Raw genomic sequence first — 18,926 nt, 5'->3', positions numbered from 1 at the left:
TATATATATATATATATATATATTACATGTGTTTGTGCTTGTCCCCCGCTACTGCTTGGCAATTAGAGTTTGTTTGTTTGCATCCCTGTGATTTAGTTGTTTGGCAAAAAGAGGCAGATAGGATAAGCAGTAGGACTTAAAAAGAACAAAACAAAAAAGATATAAGTACTGGGATTGATTTGTTTGGTTAAAATCCTTTAAAGTCATGCCCCAGCATGGCCACAGTTCAACGACTGAAACTGATGAAAGAAGATGAGTAATTCTGTCTTTATTTTTTGTTATTATCATTGCTTTTTTTTTTTTACTGTTTCAGGCTTGGCTGGAGTGGAGAAATTAGTGAAACCGATGGATTCAGTCTGACTTTGAAACTTCTTGGTTGTTTGTTGGAGGTAAAATATTCACCTTGTATAAATTTATAGTTTCACAAATCACCACCGTCATCTCCCTTGTGAACATCATCATCAATAATACCACCATCAACAGCATGGTGTAGCCATCTGGTTCACCAGTCCCCAGTTAAATTGTCCAACCCATGCTAGCATGGAAAGCGGACGTTAAATGATGATGATTAAGGGGTGAGCTGGCAGAAATGTTAGCATGCAGAGCAAAATACTTAGCTGCATTTTGTCCATCTACAGTCTGAGTTCAGATTCAATCAAAGTTGACTTTACCTTTCATTCTTTTGGGGTTGATAAAATAAGTATCAGTTGAGCACTAGGATTGCTGTAATCGACTTTATCCCTTCCCCAGCATTGCTGGCCTTGAGCCAAAATTTGAAACCATCATTATTGTTGTTGTTTGTTTATTTCACAGATTATATCAGCTTTCCACATTGGTCGTGGTGGCACTGTGATGTCATACATGGGAAAAGGAGTGACGAAATCAGCCACCATGTGTCTCCAGCACCTTGCTTTAGAGATGGAAATATATTCAGAGAATGAGGTATACTTAGCGGCACTTCATCTATTTTTATGTTCTGAGTTCAAATTTCACCAAGGTTGACTTTGCCTTTCTTCCTTTTGGGGTTGATGAAATAAGTACCAGTTGAGCACTAGGGTCAATGTAATTGACTTAACCCTTTTCCAAGGTCGATTTTGTCTTTCATCCTTTTGGGATTCATGAAATAAGTACTATTTGAGTACAATGTCATCAACTAGCCCCACACTCAATTTCAGGCCTTGTACCTATAATAGAAAGGATTATTATTCTTATAATTCTTGGCTGTGTAGTTAAGTAGTTCACTTTCTAACCACATGGCTTTGGGTTCAATCCTACTGCATGGCACCTTGGACAAATGTCTTCTATAATAGCTCAGGGCTGACCAAGGCCTGGTGAGTGAATTTGGTAGATGCAAACTGAAAGAAATCCATCATGTGTGTGTGTTACCTTGTCCTGACATTGTGTGATGATTATAAGCAAATGCCACTGTGATAAATGTGATGTTATTCATTTTAAGTCTTCTGTGAAAACCTGTTCAGCCAAAGGTGAATAATAATATACTTAGAAACAAGTGAGGGTTGGTTACATCTAGGGCATCCAGCCATAAAAAATCTGCCTCAACAAGTTCTCTCTGACCCATGCCAGCATGGAAAAGTGGGCATTAAAATGACAAGGATTCACCTTCTCCAAAGGACCATATTTATCATATCTAATATATTCTACTTGTTCCATATATCTCCAGCTTCCCTGGACCCCCAACCCTTGTCGATTTCCTTTATTATTTATTATATCCAACTAAAATAACTTAATTACAAAACAAACGTTAATTATTTCTCTCTTAGAAATGGCCAGAGCATTGGTTGTACATGAAGGAGCAGAATCGGCTTTTGATGGAAACCGGTTTAAATTGGTTGTTAACCCTGTGGGCCTACCGAGATCCTGAGGTATGTTACAATAATAGACCACAGGAAGTTTTAATTGTTCACATCTATATTGTGTGTGTATGGGGAAACTAACAATAGATTTGTCTTTACTTTATTATGTCTATCAAGTCTCATTATTTCATATTAAAACCTTTTTTTAATCTACTAAAACAACATATTAAGATCCCTTATTCATAAAGAGACTCAATGTTTAATAAGGCCCAGTGTTTAATTGTTAAAATTCAATGTTTGCTATTAGGAGTTATTCTGTGTTCATTTTTAAGATCCAATGATCTTTAAGATTTTGTGTTCATCATTTAGAGCAGTGGTTCTCAACTGGGATCCATATGGAGACACATAAGATTTTGTTGTTAAAATCTTTTGCATTAAATTGGTTATATTTCTACAATACAGAAAATAATTCGGCAACTTTTTAATATAATTCCTAATAATATTTAATTATGAAAATATAATAAGGAATTCTTTAAACATTGCCTGGTTAAGCGGGTCCATCGGAGTGAAACAGGAATAAAAATGTCCATGGGTAAAAAAATGGTTGAGAACCACTGATTTAGAGTGTATTCATTATGAACCTATGTTGATAAGTCTTTACATTCAGTTCAAAACAATTGGTTGAATGTATTTTAATTTCATGCTCACTTCTAAAAGAAACTGTGTTTGTATGTAACTGTGCATATATGTGTGTGTATTTGTATGTGCTTGTGTGTGTTGTAATTGTGTGCACATCCACTTACATCCTCCCTCAGTCAGCCAGTTTCCCCAGTCTTCTTAATGTTCTCTTGTATTCCCCAGGTAAGATGTGCTGGTCTTGGTATTGCGGTCACTCTGTCCTGTAGCAGTGTTGGTCGTTCCCTTGTCACAGCCAACTGTCGACATATTCCAGGTGGTATTTGGGGAGTAGTCTTCACTATTTTGCTGGACTCCTCTGAAAGTAGCCTGGTTAGACAACAGGTAGACACATCTATTATTTGCAGCTCACGTATGCACGTAGATATACACACATACTCTCTTCCTCTCTCTGCATGCCATCCATTCTCTTTCTCTTATCACACATACACTCTTTCCCTTAACCCATTCATATTCTTCAGTTTTACTATCTTTCTCTTTTATCTCCTGTCATTCTACTCTTTCTCTCTCCCTCTCTCACACTATTCTCATCACATAACCACACACACATTCTCTCTCTCTTATTCTTTCTCTCCCTCTCTCTCTCTCCATCTTTTTTCTCCCATTTCTTTCCACTTTCTCTCTTATCGCATAACCATACATACACTCTTTCTCACTATTTCCATCCTCTTTATTTCTCTTATCTCTCCCTACTCTCTTTTTCACCACATACACACACTGTCTTCCTCTATTTTCTCCCTTTCTTCTCTCATTCCTCCTCCCACTCTCTCTCTCACACATAAAAAGCACTATCCCTTATAAGTCCCCTGTGTCTTACATAGCCACTTATATTGTATATACTCTGTATCAGTGAGTAACACCTGAATTCTTTTCGTTGTAGGCTGCCTATTTGTTGGTCAACCTGATATCCAAGCCATTACCAAGCAGTAGCAATGGCAACAACGGAACCTCTGAAGGACCAGTAATCAATGATTCTTACTATCAGGTGAGTAAACCACACCAAACCACACACACCTCACCATATCCATTATATTATATCATATCACATTACATTATATTGCACCGCTTCACATAACACCATATTACATTGCACTACAACTCTTTGTATATTACATAGCACACACACACACACACACGTATGTATTATACCATACCACATATTACATTACATCACACTTCATCGTGATGTGAGTGGAGGCAGTTACATCACGGCTTTACCATTATGGCCATTTCTCTCCTATATACATCAGCTGGTAACTTTAATCCAAGGGACCAGCACATTGCACACACATACAACTTACCTTTCATTTAAATCCAGAGACAATCCTTTATTGCCAATAGAAACAACAAAATGTATCGTATTTTTAATATTCTTTTTCCTTTCCATGCCACTTTTTGTTTTTTGTGTTATTTTCCTCTTCTCTTTCTTCACACAATTATCAATTTTGGTGATGCTGGGCTTCTTCACAAGCATCAACAATGGTTCCATAGCATCTTTTTTTTACATACCACCCTAAACAGTTTTCCTATTATTCAACACAATCCTGACAACTAATCAAACCTCTCCTATCCTTCTCCTCTGGACAAATATAACCTGTTGGTGTCTCTCTTGGCATGGAATGCTCTGTGCACTGTCAATAGTTTCCATGTCTTTGTATCATCCATACTCATCAGTTTTTTCTTTTGCCAGTTTATGACTCCAACGCCATACTGAAGTGATGCTACTACCCATGTATTTACTCTTAGATTTTATTCCATCCGGTCAGTTTTGAGCACAACACCAATCTTAGTCTTCAGAAATATTCTTTCCTCATTTGTGCTTTCACCTCCTCCTCCTCCTCATCATCATCAACAACAAGGTGGTGAACTGGCAGAATTGTTAGCAACTTTGGACAAAATGCTCAGCAGCATTTCTTCTGGCTTTCTGTTCTGAGTTCAAATGCCCCCAAAGTAGACTTTGCCTTTCCTCTTTTCAGATTCCATACAATAAGTACCATTTGAGTATTGGGGTCAATGTAATCGACTTTTCCTTCTCCTTAAAATTGCTGGCCTTGTGCCAAAAATTAGAAGTTATTATTATTGTAATATTTCTCTACATTTCAGGAACCTTTAGTTGGTCTGACAGCCTTGATGGTTTTACTACAACACTGCCAGTTCTACCAAACTGTCAGCCAACTCTTGGCTATGTATTACCCACAACCTACAATAAATCCTCTCACCTTCATGGAGACTAATTACTCTCTGTTACCTGGACCTTTACTGGATGTACCTGTTACAGGAGGTAAGTACCTTTATGGATATTAAATGGTTGCAAAGCCAATCTCCTACCTATGCATTAAACACCCTTGCTACATACACAACCTTTCCAATGGTAAACCCTTACAAAAGTATTGAGGTAGTAGCTCTTAGTACTTCCAAATTACTCTTACATATTTATGTTTGTCTCTCTGTCTCATTTTCATATATATGTTTTATTTCATTTAAAAGCTCAGAATAAACTGAAGATGATGCAGATACAGCAGTTAAACTCAGAACACAGTTCTGTAATTCCCAACGATGTTACTTCTGAGGTACAAAAAACTTTTTTTAATTTTCAACTCTTTTTCTTCTTTGTTTCATTTCCTCAATGAATTCTGGTTATACTCTATCAGACTTTTAAAATAATAGTCTTGATTGATCCTTAGGAAGAGGTCACATATGGAATATGGTGTAAATATATATTTTATGTAACACCTGGGTTACTCTCTCATGCAAAATATAGGAACCAACTAGTTTAATCCCAGCCTCTACCTTACTACTATATATGTCATTATTGTGAAGCTATTCAGTCCCTATATTCTTGGCTGGTCCCTAGATCTCTGCACATTCTAAGTAGACAGTCACCTAAAATGCTAGTAGTCATCATCATCATCATTTAACTTCTGTTTTCCATGCTTGCATGGGTTGGATGGTTTGACATAAGCTGGCCAGCTGAAGAGCTGCCCAAGTTCCATGTCTACTGGCATGGTTTCTGTGGCTGGCTGCCCTTCCTAATACCAACCTCTTCATAGAATGTACTGGGTGCTGTTATGCAGCACTGGCATGGGTGCATTTACATGGCACTGGTACAAGTGCTTTTTATGTGACACCAGCACCTACAGGCCCACAAGATTAAGAATGCTCAGCTGGAGAGGGATGTAGGGGACAAGTCTGTATGCAAGGACAACCATGCTTTTACTTGGCTTGGCATGTCTTTTCAAGCACAGTGAACCACCTTCCCCTCTGTAAGTCCCGATTAACATTCTGTGCCCTGTTAGACTTTTTTTCCTTAAAACAGTGTTGAACTTTCTCTCTCATTTAGCACTTAGCTGTGTAAGAAAAGGTGCCACAGTTAACTGGTTGTTTAGTAATAACCTGCTAACTTTATTTTCTAGGAGATTTTTTTTTTATTTGTTCAACATTACAGAAATCTGAAGTCAAATATCTATCAAGAATTCTTAAGAGTCTTGGAGGTTTAAACTATTTGTTTCTTTTTATTCTTTTATTAATTCAGACCATTCCTTCATGTGGAGAGAGTAAAGTTGACCAAACTGGATACTACCAACAAACTCCATTGTCCATTAGTAACCAATCTTCTGTGACAAACTCAAAAGAAAACAGTATGTAACAACTTATACTTACTTTCTTTATTTTATATTACAATATATTTTATATATTACAAATATTTTATATTTATATCACTCGTGTTACAAATATGTCGCATTCCTGACAATCTCGCACTAATGTAGAGTTTTGTAAAACAAAATTTATTTTACCAATGACTTCTGACCTATGCAAGCATGGAATATTAAACATTAAAATGATGATGATGATACATTAAAATACTGACCATTAAAGGCAGCAAATTTGCTGCTGTTAGAGCATCGGCTAGAATACCTTGCAGTATTTGTTCCAGCTCTCTATGCTCTGAGTTCAAATCCCACTAAGGTCCAATAAAGTACTAGTCCAGTACTGGAGTCACTTCTTCCCCACCTCTCTCTTTCTTAGAATTATTTTTACTACATCATGAGAAGCCATGTGTGACCATTCAAAGTAACTGATAGTTGACTCCTCTGAGACAATTAAATTTAAAAATCACCAGAGTGCTTAGAAATGCCATTTCACAGAATAGAAAAGTAAGAGGGGTATATTCACAAAAAACATACCTGTCCTGTTGTTATATAATTGTGACTGTCTCTTTTGCTTTTTTTTTTCCATTTGTTCTTTTATTATGAACTTGTGTCTTTCTCTGTCTCTTCAAAATAACCTTTCAGCTCCCAGAAGTCCACGTGTTGTAGACAAGTTCCCAGCATTCCCTGCAAAGACTAATGTGAATACGGCCACCACACCAGCTCTAGTTACTGCTGTGTGCCATCTCCTCCATAACTTGGTTATTTTATCACCCGAAGACACAGTCAGTTCTTTAACCAACCATTTGATACTGGCATCTCTTATGGCGTAAGTTGACCAATTTCACTTCACCTTCATTTTCCCTTCTTTCTTCTTAGTGGTGTTGTTTGGTCCTATGTCAGTTCTGACAGAGCTGGCTTGTTATTAAAAGCATCCCAATTATAATTGTTTCCCAATCTGTTTCTTGGGATATCTACAATCACATTATTCAAGTGTTCCATTTTTAAGGCGTTGAGGGTATTTCACTGCTATTTCTTGCAGGTTAAGCTACTATATAGTCTCCTTAATGCCGTTACATAAGGAAGGTGTTGCAGTGAAATTGAACCCCATTCCATGTTGATTTCCAGTTCTCTTGAGAGAGACTACACTGAAGTGGTGTTCCCCACTTGCATTCCCTACTAACATGCAAATATTTGAGAATCACTTCTGCAGGCTCATGAACCTAATGAACAATAAAATACCAGTCAAATACTGGGGTTGGTTAAATTTGAAGGATGGGATGGTTATGGCTTGAATAACTTCGATTATACATCTCTTGATTCAGGGTTGATTTGGAATTAAATGGCAATATGAAGGAACAAAGGGCACATTGGGTAATGTAGTCCTAGATACACTATATCTGAATAAAAGATGGGACAGTCATGGCTGGAGTAGCTTTGATCATAGTTCTGCTGGGTCAGACTTTACCTAGGGCTGCACAACTACTACCACCAGTGACTAACTTGTTTGTTGTAACTTCCACTATTTCAGTCTGTTGGACAGTGAACTACTAGAAGAGAATGTCTGTTGTGAGTCCAGCAGTGATGTTAGTTCCGGTGCAGTTGAATTACTTAGCCAGCAGCTCCTAGAGATGCATTGCGGCATCATCAAGTTGATGGAGACCTGTTCCATCCAGAATGCAACATTTCGGAAGAACATCCTCCACAATACATCATTCCTCTCAGAACTTGTTCATCTGCTTGGTGTTTCTCCACAACAAGGTATCTGGAATATAATTTCTTCAATCATGTGTGCATATGCATGTTTATGTGTGTCTGTGTGTGTGTGTGTGTGTGTGTGTGTGAAGCTTGCTTCCCAGCCACATAGTTCTGAGTTCAGTCCCACTGTGTGGCACCTTTGGCAAGTTTCTTCTACTATAGCCTCAGGTCGACCAAAGCCTTCTGAGTAGATTTGGTAGATGGAAACTGAAAGAAACCCATTGTATATATATATATGTGTGTGTGTGGGTCTGTGTTGAACACCCACCCCCACCCCTGCTCACCATCGCTTGACAACCAATGCTGTTGAGTTTATGTGCCTGTAACTTAGTGGTTTGGAAAAAAAGACCCATAGACCCACTAGGCTTACAAAGAATAAGTCCTGGGTGCGTTTCTTTGACTAAAACCTTTTTAAGATGGTGCTCCAGCATGGTTGCAATCAAATAACTGAAACAAGTAAAAGAATAAAAGAATGTGTGTGTGTGTGTGTGATAGAAGCAGTATTAGTTTGAAACAGCAATCTGTGTATCATCTTAAAGCAGGTACATCATTGAAAGCTAACTTAACTGTGGTAACTGTTCCATAGTAACATCTCTTATAGACATGCAATGTTAAAAAACACAGAAATCTATCAGCAGCAGTGGTGGCATTGCTAAGTGTGCATTTCTACCTCTTTGAGCTTCATCAGTAGCAAATGTCCACTGGTCACTGCATGCTATGGATGCTTGCTACTATCAAAACCCAATGATGTTATATCTGCTACTGATATATTTCTGTGTTTCTTAATACTATTTGGTTATAAGGGACGCTATTTTGAGATGAATACTGCAGTTAATTAGGCATTCAATGATGTGTCTTAAGTATCATACAGAGATTGTTTTTATGTACTGGGTTGTAGTAAATAAAATGAAAAGTAGATCCAACCATTGATGATCAAAGGTCTGATGGATCACGTCTGGTATGTGGCAAAGCCACAACCTCTAAATATTTTCTGTGGTGCTGCTATTCCAATGACTTTTGAGTAGTTTTCCAAAACAAAATTATTTATTTTGTTTCTTCTTTTGACATTTTTAGAATCTCAACCTATACATGTGATTTGTGAAACGATGTACCAGAAAACTTTCTCCATGCTCTCAACATTTTTACAACTAGAAGGTTCTTTGGCACTTGATGCATCTGCTGTGATTTTTGAAGAGAACTGGAGCATCCTCTTTGGTAAATATGTCATTACATTTCAATAAATGTTATTCTTATTAGGAGGCTAAACCTATATCTAGAATGGTGTCATGTTTGAAAAACTGCAAACATTATCATTAATTTTGCTTTGTAAGGTTGTGAGCTAGTAGAATTGTTAGCATGTTGGACTAAATGCTTGACGACTTTTCACCCATCTTCATGTTCTGAGTTAAAATTCTGCTGAGGCTGACATTGCCTTTCATCCTTTCAGGGTCGATAAATTAAGTACCAGTTGAGCACCGGGGTCGATGTAATCGACTTACCCCTCCCCCAAAATTGCTGGCCTTGTGCCAAAATTTGACACCATTATTAATTTTGTTTTTGGAAGGTGGTGAGCTGGCAGAATTGTTAGCATAGACAAAATGCTTAACCAATATTTTTTCTGTTTTTATGTTCTGAGTTCAAATTCTGCTGAGGTTGGCTTTGCTTTACATTCTTTTGGGGCTGATAAATAAAGTATAAGTTGAGCACTGGAGTCAATGTAATTGACTAGCCCCTCCCCCATAATTTGCAGCCTTGCACCTGTAGTAGAAAGGATTATTAATTTTGCAAAGTAGAGGAGTCATAGTGAGACTTTGGAATAGAACGTCTGTGACTAGGTTGTAGATAATACAATATAAAACGTTTATACTTATCATCATTACCATTCTTTTAATATCTACTATTACATGGTTGCATAGGTCAGACATAATGTTAGAAATGACCTTTATTTTCAGGTTGTATTGAATACACCCTGTTAAAGAAACAGAACCAAAGTTTGCAGGAAAGTTGCTTAATGTTTTTGGCTCACCTGTTTGCTGAGGAAGGGAAAATGCAGAGTAAAACCCTGAAGAAAGAAGCTATAGACAACAGAATTATTAAAAGACTTCTTGATGATATAGTTCCACCTTCTTCCAAACGATGTAAGTCATTTTGCTAAACGAGCTTTATAACACTCTTGTACTTGCCTACTTGAGACGAGGCAAGTAATGTTCATATTTAATTTAAACCTTCCGTTATTTTATGAGAAACCTTTGTCATGTTCCACCATGACAAAATGAATAGATGCTGAAAATGAATAGATGGATAGTTCAATAAACTTGAAAATTTCTTCCCTTGGTCACTAACCACTGTCTTACTTCCTTGTGCATAGAATATAAGAATAAAAACGCAGATATACTATTAAATATATTGTATTTACAGCCTGTTACTTATTTTTTAATTACAATATTTTTTTCAGATGATGCTAATCAAAATACCACTTCAGGTTCTATACTGTGTGATCTTCTTATGAAAATGCACGAGATGGTGATTTCGAAACCAGGTGATGACTTAGTACATCTTTCAGGCAATGCTTTGAAATGCTTGCTTGCCATAAGCTTCTCTGCCAAGGACACTGCTCTGAAAGGTAAACAATCTCATTTTCTGTTATGGAGGAGTCAACACTTTTTGTAACAGCCTGCTTAATTCTTTAATACAAAATCACTCATTTATAACTGTTTATATTTACAGTAAAACCTTCCAACATAATTTTATATAAGCATCTTCTCTTTTGTTGCCAAGCTGCAGAAGAGAATCCCTGCTTCTTTGATACAAACTTCATGTCTTAATTTTTGAAATGCTGGCAGCCAAACCGAAATGATCCAAATAATTTAAATTAAAACTTTCCATCAAAATTTCATGTTGATTTCTATTCTAAATACTAGCTTAATGTGTAGATCATATGCCGTCCTTCAAAATTGGCTGCTATTTTTAGCAGATCAAGCGACCACATAATGTTGAATTTGTTTATTTGGTTCTGTTGTGTTTACAGGTGGCTTAGTAGAAAGTGTGATGCAGCATTTGAAAGATTGGCATGCCAAGCTGAATCTGGCGTTTCTTCAGTCAAAGAAAAACTCTTCTTCAAGAAAGAAACAGGTTTGTGCAGTATTTGAATGGAAGAATTGTGGTGCTGAGAGAGGAGAGGGTGGTGGAGGGTTATTATGGCATTGGTGAAAGGTTGGTGTTACATCACCTGTGATGTATTGTTGTAAAGTTGATGGAGGAAGAATATGGTACGTTGTCTCTCTGTCTCATTATAACCTTTCATCATCTGACACAAGATCACCTCCTCTCCAATGCCTCCTTCCCTCTCAAAAGAGATTTTTTTTTTTTGTCTTGCAAGTGCTTGGTGACCCCGTTAGTGCAGGTGCTACTTAAAAAGCACCCAGTCCACATTGTAAAGTGGTTGGCATTTGGAAGAGCATCCCGCTGTAAAAACCTCACCTGTGCTTGTGCCATGTAAAAAGTATTAAGTCCACTCTGCTGAGTGATTGGTGTTAGGAAGGGCATCCAGCTGTAAAAAGCCTGCCAAAAGAGTTACAGAAGCCTGGTGCAGGCTTTTGTCTGGCCGGCTCTTGTCAAACCATCCCACCCATGCCTGCATGAAAGGTGGACGTTAAACGATGATGATGATGTCTGTAACAGTGTGATTGATGGACTGGTGATAGATATATCTATGGCTAATGTTGTAACATTACTAGAGGAAGTGTATCATCATCATTTAGCACCTTCTTTCCATGCTGGTATGTGTTAGACAGTTTGACTGAAACTGGAGAGCTGCATCAGGTTCCAATCTGATTTGGCATGGTTTCTATGGCTGGATACCCTTCCTAATGCCAACCACAAGTATTACACTGTGTGTAATTACTTTGTCAAACATTATTCTGAGCTCTAATGATAGAATTAATGGATGACCTTCTGGCCTTTTTTTTTTTAGTTCACAACCACTATAAATGTAACAAATTACTCTAATTGAACTGATTAATATAAATTAATTTATCCTCACCCTTTTTTGTTCTAGACAGAATCATTATTACAAGATGTCCTGATGGCCTTCCAAATATTGACCAACTTGGCTACACACCACCAAGAGGTTAAGGTGAGTTGTCATTACCTTTACTACTGCTGCTGCTACTACTACTACTACTACTACTACCACTGTAATGATGAATCAGCAGATTTGGATGGTTATTGTCATTGATGATTCTTTAGCAATCAAGTCTCTCTCAAATTATACCGTACCAAATTAAAAAAAAGGGAGGACACACTGGATGATGTTGTAAATACACTGTTTGGGTCATGGGGAAACTAATGATTTATGCAGCTGTATAAATCGTTATCACTGTAATGATCCTACACAGCTGCAACTATATCTGCTAAATGAGACACTTGAAAAGCACTAACCCCATCTTTTTGGTCATAGTTTGTTTTCAAAAGAGTTGACCCCGTTTTTTTATGTTGTTGTTTGCAGTTGGTGTGTCAGAGGAGTTACCTACCTCAGCTTGTCCACTCCATGTGGTGTTGGTGTCTTGAAGATAAACCACTCATGTGTTCTGCTGTCAACCTACTCATCTCCTATACAGCCAATTGTCCAAAAGGTAAGATCACTGATGGCAGGGATGTTAGGACTATGGAGGGGTACAGTAGCATTTCTCATAAGGTAATAGGTTAAAAGGGTATAGAATCCCTTTGGTCATGAATGACCATGGGATTGTACCTAGAAAGTTCTCCTCCTAGCTACAAGTCCGGGCAAGGTTGTTTATGGAAAACCGACAGTCACCCATGCATACCAGCCTCTCGTCTCCACGCTACTGATGTTATTCAAAGGAAAGGCAAAGGCCGATACAGCTTGGTACCAGTGACGTCACAACTCATTTCTACAGTTGAGTGAACTGAAACAATATGAAATAGTGTCTTTTTCAAGAACACAACATACAGCCTGGTCTGGGAATCGAACTCATTATCTCATGATTGTGAGCCCAATGCTCTAACCAGAGCCATGCATCCTGTAATAGGGTAATAACATAGTAACAGACAGAATCATTCTGGAGAAGTAATAACAGAAGAATGGACAGAGCCACTGTAGTGAGGGGTTTGTGGAGTATAGCATGGACATGGAAAGAGTCATTTTAGTAAAAGAAGTGTATGGAGTGGAATACAGCATAGAAATAGATAGGATAGATACAGCCACATTAACAAGAAGGGTGTGTGAAATATAGTATAAGAATAGTCTGGGTCATTTTAGTAAGAGAGATGTGTTGAGTGTAACAGAAATGGATTGTGTATTTTGGCAAGCAGTGTAAAAGTGGGAGCAGACTCTTTGATGACAGGTAGGGTGTATGTGGAATATAGCATAAAAGTGGATAGGACCATTTGGGTGAGAGGTTTGCAGTGAATACGGCATAGAAGTGGATGGTCCAACTTTGGTGAGAGGGGTGTGTGGAGTGATGGACAGAACCATTCTGGGGAAGACGGTGAAAAGTGTCATAAGAATAGAAGAAACCATTTTGGTAAGCGGGGTACATAGATTGCTATTAGAATAGTTACAACTGTTCTATGGAGGTAGGTGGAGTATGTAATAGGAAGGAAAAAAAACACTGTTGAGAAGGGTGGGTAGTGTTTAGTGAGATGAGTGTTGAAGTATGGAGTTGTATCAAGATGTGTCATTTTTGTGACAGTGATGTAATCTATGTTACAGCTTGTAGTTCGCTGGCATACACCCATCCCGTCACACAGGGCAGCAGTAGCAGCATCATACCGAACCGTAACCAGTTAAGTAACAACTCATTGGTCCACTGTTTGGTACACCTTTTGGCATCAGAACCAACTAAGGATAATGGCTCTTTGATAACGTCAGTGTTCCATTTGTTGTCAATATTAATGGTTTCAGGTGAATGTCGCAACATCCTTCTCAAGGTCAGTTTTGTAGTTTTTTTTTTTTTTTTCCCCGACCTTTTATATTATCATTTAATGTCCGTTTTCCATGCTGGCATGTGTTGGACAGTTTGACAGGAGCTAGCCAGCCAGAGAGCCCCATTTGTCTTGGTTTCTACAGCTGGATGCCCTTCCTAATGCCAACCACTTTAGTGTGTACTGGGTGCTTTTTACATGGCCTGGCATGGGTTCTTCTATGTGGCACCAACATTAGTGCTCTTACATGGCACCAGCACAAGTATTTTTTATGTGGTGCCAGCATGATCTTTTAGATATTTTTATCTTCTTTAAAACGGTCATCAAATATTACAGACCACCTGACTGTTGTCAGGGTGGTGGACTTTATTCGTCAGCCCATTAAACATCACAGCCTGACACTTTAGGTGTCTTTTGCAGCACACTCCACTCTGTTGTAATCCTTTGGGCTAAGTCTCCTGTTTGAGCATACCATCCTCCCTCTCAGTCTTGGAGGCCCTATAAAGGGTCATGGGCACTGGCCTTCCTCTCTGCTCAGAAAAAAAAAAAAACAACTCTGCGGTACTTTGCTGTTTTATCATACCTATGATGCTGTTGTTTAAAGGCACATTCCACTCATGACCATCCCATCTTTTGGTGTATGGTTTATCTTAGATTACATTATCAAATGTTCTTTTTATCTTTAAATTCGACAAGGGTTTTACTGCCATTTTTTTTACCAAGATGAGTTACCATATTAAGGTCCTCTTTCCACACCATACCTTAATGTAAGGAATTAAATGGTTGCTGAACTAACAAATTGTTTCTGTTGATCCAGTTTTATTTGTCAGGCAAAATGCCTTAAGATGTCAATCACAAAACTGCTTCCCAACTTTGAGGAGTTTGTTAAAGATTTGGTTGTTACATTGAGCAGGTCAGTCAGTTCTGAAGTAGGTTCCTCAGCGGCTTAAAGAATGCTCCATAGGGCAGCATATTGTAGGAAGGATTATTATTATTAAGGCTGCAAGCTTTCTAATATAGGCACAATGCCTGAAATTTAGTGGGCGGGATTAGTTGAGTACATCAGCCCCAATTCTCAACTGGTACTCATTTTATCAACCTCAAAAGCCTGAAAGGCAAAGCCAGCCTTAGTGGAATTTGAACTTAGAACATAGACACACAAAATGTTGCTAAGCATTTTGTCTGGTGTACTAACAATTCTGCCAGCTTGCCATAATAATAATAATAGTTTTGAATTTTGGCACAGGGAAAGGGTTAAATCGATTACATTAATCCCAGTACTCAACTGGTACTTTATTTTATCAACCTCAATAAGGATGAAAGGCAAAGTTGACCTTGGCAGCATTTGAACTCAGACTGTAAAGATGGATGAAATGCCTTCAAGCATTTTGCCTGGTGTGCCAACAATTCTGCCACCTTTGAATATTGGTTTCAAATTTACCACAGAGCCAGCAATAATTTTGGGGGAGCGGGGTAAATTGATTATATCAACCTCAGAGTTCAACTAGTACTTTTTTTTACTAACCATGAAAGGCAAAGTCAACCTCAGTGGAATTTGAATTCAGAATGTAAAGTTGAATTAAGTGCTGCTAAGCATTTTGCCCAAATGATAATAGCAGTAATACCATGGTGATTCCCAGAATGGTTAGTGGTTGATAACTGATTCGAAAGCATTGCTAGTTTACCAAGTGAATGACTGAAGGTTTATATGCTACATGGCAATTTCCTATGTCCCTTTTAATGGCTTAGTTTATCGAGCTGCAAATAGGGACCACATGTAATAAAGGTCTCAGTAAGTTATACTGAGGACATTCTCATTGACTAGCAATGCTGTATTCAGTTCCTATTATGGAACTATGAATGGGAATGAGAAACATTTTCCTTCATGATGGGCTGTACTTCCTGGGGAAATACCTATTTTACGCAAGCTATGGGCTTGAACACTTGACCTGCTAAAAGTAGCAGCCGAATTTCCTTTAAAAAAACACTGGATCATGTAGTCTTAGATACATTGAATAAAAGACAGGATAGTCATTGTTGGAATGTCTTTTTTTTTTATTTGCTCTATTAACAGCCTATTGACAGCCAGATAGACTGGGCCATAAAGTCATAAGTGTCTTTGACACGTGTACCCAAGGCCAACACTCTTTGTTTTTCTCAACTCTAGCTCTGAAACTCTCCTTCAGTTGGCAAAAACAAAATCTTACTTTTGAAATATTTGATAAAATGTTTATATATATTGTTATCTTGAATAATAAACTGTGAGATATAGCAGACATGACAACAGTTACATAAATATGTTAACCAAGAATAGACAGAATGAGCATCACAACACAACATATACTGAAAACAGAAGTTAGTTTTATTATTTATTTATTTTTTTTGGAAAGCAGTTTTTTATTTAAATATTTAAAAAAAGTCGTGGCAGATTATTGAGTTTACTGAAATGGATTGCAATGATTAAAGATTGAGAACTGCTGCTTCTATGCTAGATATAGCAGCCAAATTTCCTTCAAGTCCACTAACACTCCATCTAACACCTTAATAAAAAAGAAAGGAAAAAAAAACACAGGACAAAATCATACTTGATAAACATAAAGATGGGATGGTCACAGCGGGAAAGCTATTGATCATAGGTCTGCTGTATTAGGGTTTTAAGTTATAATAATACAGATGAAAAATACCTAATTATCATTTTTCCATTCTCTCCCCACCACATATACAGGTGAACTTCTTGAATGAATTCCCCAACATCACAGTTAAAAGGACAAAGAGAAAGACAGATTTGCGGAACAGTTATGATGCGGAACTTTGCTGGCTGGAGTTGTTCCGATCCGTGTCCTTCTCCGATGAGGGTCAACTCATGATATTTAAGATCAAAGGTAAGAATTTATATACATACATATATATATATATATATACCCAAATTGCTTGCTAAATATTGAACGTAGGCACAGGCATTTGTCCTGCGATTAAGAAGCTTGCTTTGCAACCACATGGTTTGAGGTTCAGTCCTACTGCAAGTGTCTTCTACTAAAGCACCAGGCGGACCAATACCTTGAGTGAATTTCGTAGACAGAAACTGAGGAAGTCTGTCATGCATATGTGTGTGTGTTTGGTTCGTTTGTTTATATGCCTGTAACTTAGTGGTTCAGCAAAAGTACTGGGGTCAATTTGTTCAACTAAACATTTCAAAGCAATGTCTCCAGCATGGCCAGTCCAATGACTGAAACAAAAGATATTTGCCTCATTAGTATAAGATTTCTTAAATATTTAGAAGATCAGCATTCAACTTCAGTAATTTTTTTTCTTTATCTAATAGCCAATTTGGTGATTCAAACATCCAAGCTGATGAACATAGTTGAGTTTTGATTGTGCTCCAGCTTGGTCACAGCCAGACTTGGTTACTATGAGGACTGGGCTATATTTCTTCAAATTAGTGACAATACCCATACCCAACTAATCTTAATTTTGATTTTCCTGGGTCCCCTAGTAGTTAGTTTTAGGCATCACTTACAATATCTTACATCAACAGATTGAATAGTTTTATTGTTAAATATCACAAGAATGTAAACATTCCTTTTGATACCTACCCACCAGAAATTGCTGTTGGTTCTGTGATTGATATCTCTGAGCTAAATTAAAACCATCCATTAAAATTTCATGTTAATTTATGCAACCCAAGCACCAGCTTAATAACGATAATGTTATGTACCAAATTCATCATTTTCAAAATTAATTGAAACAAAATTAGTGTCTTTCAACAAATATAGTAACAAAAGTTAAGCAAATAAGGGGTAAAGCTACTACAGAAACGTTGTCATTACTGAAGTGGTTGGCCCTTGTTTCAATATTCAAAAATGTTTGGGGACCACTTTAAGTAGAATCATAAGGGATGTGAAATCATTATTTTACAGACCCAGATTAGCCTTGACCATCCCATATTTAGGAGTAAGTAGGATCACATCAAATGTGTTAATATTAATGGTGATGAGGAAGCAGGGTGAGAGGGGAATTAATTTGAGGGAGATTTGGCTGCTGCTTGTTGGAGAAAAAGCAACTATGTAGAGAAGCTACCTTGTTGGTTGATTCATTGTCTGTTCAAGTGGTAACCAAAGAGCTAATATAAAGCAGGGCCAAGGAAAAGTTGCCATATGTCACTAAAGCAGAGTCACTTTATTTCTTTCAGATTCCATCGAGAGGTTACTGGACTTGTGTGAGAATGGTATGACTGTCAGCCACCAAGAGAAAGCATTGTTGGTGATCAGAAACATCAGTTGCCACTGTTCAAACAAAAATAAACTTTTGGCCTATAGTAAGTTTGTCATTTGGAAGTTTTGGTTAAGAAAATCTCTGTAGATCAGGCAATAACCTTGGGGTTAAGGTTTGCTCTGCAATCACATGGTCCAAGAGTCAACTCCACTGCATGGTACCTTAGATAAGTCTTCTACTACTGCTTGGAGTGAAATTAGTGGGGCACAAAAAAGAAAAATCGAAGTCTGCATCTGTTGTTTTAAGAGGTAGAATTAATTTAGTCCGACTGTCTGGGCTCCAGGTACCTTTAGCAGAGTTCACTCTCTAGCAAACATTGACATGGATCTCCTCTGGTTGTCTGTTGAATAACTCCATATCTTGAAGTGCTGCTTTCTCCTGCAGGAACCTATAGGTTTTCTTTTACACTTTCTTGATCAAATAATCAAGTCCTGCCCCCCACCCCACCCAATCAAACCCTAAGGGTGAAAAAAGAAAAAATTGGAAGCTTTTGAATCCTAGAAAAGAAATGTTTTGATGAATTAATAAAATATTAGATGACTAATTAGAATGAAAGTAAATAAATAGCATTTGGAGACATTCAGAAAACTATAAAAGATAATGCTTTCATCTTTTGATTCAGTTTTGGACAGAATTCTTTCTATGTGTTGTTTTTATTCTTATTTTCTTTTAAGACTACTGCTTTGTATAATGTTTTAGCTGCCATCTCTGAGAAATTCGACAAGAAAAGTGGATTTTAGAAGGGCTTACCCTTCACTCTTACCTAGTAATAAAAGTGAGGGCTTTGTTTCAG

General features: G+C 37.5%; 1 protein-coding gene across 2 annotated transcripts in view; it reads left to right on the top strand.

Annotated features, from left to right (window-relative positions):
• The window catches only part of LOC106878468 (rotatin), a 55,061-nt gene extending 36,494 nt beyond the window's left edge, over positions 1-18,567 (top strand). For both annotated transcript variants that reach the window (XM_052973803.1, XM_014927685.2), the window contains exons 28-46: positions 314-389; positions 814-942; positions 1,782-1,883; positions 2,676-2,834; positions 3,391-3,495; positions 4,614-4,791; positions 4,998-5,080; positions 6,043-6,148; positions 6,803-6,986; positions 7,689-7,918; positions 8,990-9,130; positions 9,868-10,053; positions 10,371-10,538; positions 10,944-11,047; positions 11,973-12,050; positions 12,423-12,549; positions 13,650-13,867; positions 16,587-16,743; positions 18,051-18,567. In XM_052973803.1, the coding sequence (XP_052829763.1) occupies positions 314-389; positions 814-942; positions 1,782-1,883; positions 2,676-2,834; positions 3,391-3,495; positions 4,614-4,791; positions 4,998-5,080; positions 6,043-6,148; positions 6,803-6,986; positions 7,689-7,918; positions 8,990-9,130; positions 9,868-10,053; positions 10,371-10,538; positions 10,944-11,047; positions 11,973-12,050; positions 12,423-12,549; positions 13,650-13,867; positions 16,587-16,743; positions 18,051-18,220 (2,701 nt within the window). In that variant the 3' untranslated portion in view covers positions 18,221-18,567. The remainder of the gene's footprint in view (positions 1-313; positions 390-813; positions 943-1,781; positions 1,884-2,675; positions 2,835-3,390; positions 3,496-4,613; positions 4,792-4,997; positions 5,081-6,042; positions 6,149-6,802; positions 6,987-7,688; positions 7,919-8,989; positions 9,131-9,867; positions 10,054-10,370; positions 10,539-10,943; positions 11,048-11,972; positions 12,051-12,422; positions 12,550-13,649; positions 13,868-16,586; positions 16,744-18,050) is intronic.
• Positions 18,568-18,926: the final 359 nt, after the last annotated feature.

This window comes from Octopus bimaculoides, chromosome 17 (genome assembly GCF_001194135.2).
Source record: "Octopus bimaculoides isolate UCB-OBI-ISO-001 chromosome 17, ASM119413v2, whole genome shotgun sequence".
Lineage (NCBI taxonomy): Eukaryota > Metazoa > Mollusca > Cephalopoda > Octopoda > Octopodidae > Octopus > Octopus bimaculoides.
Note: the sequence above shows the minus strand (reverse complement) of the source record. Positions and strands in the feature narration are given on the sequence as shown.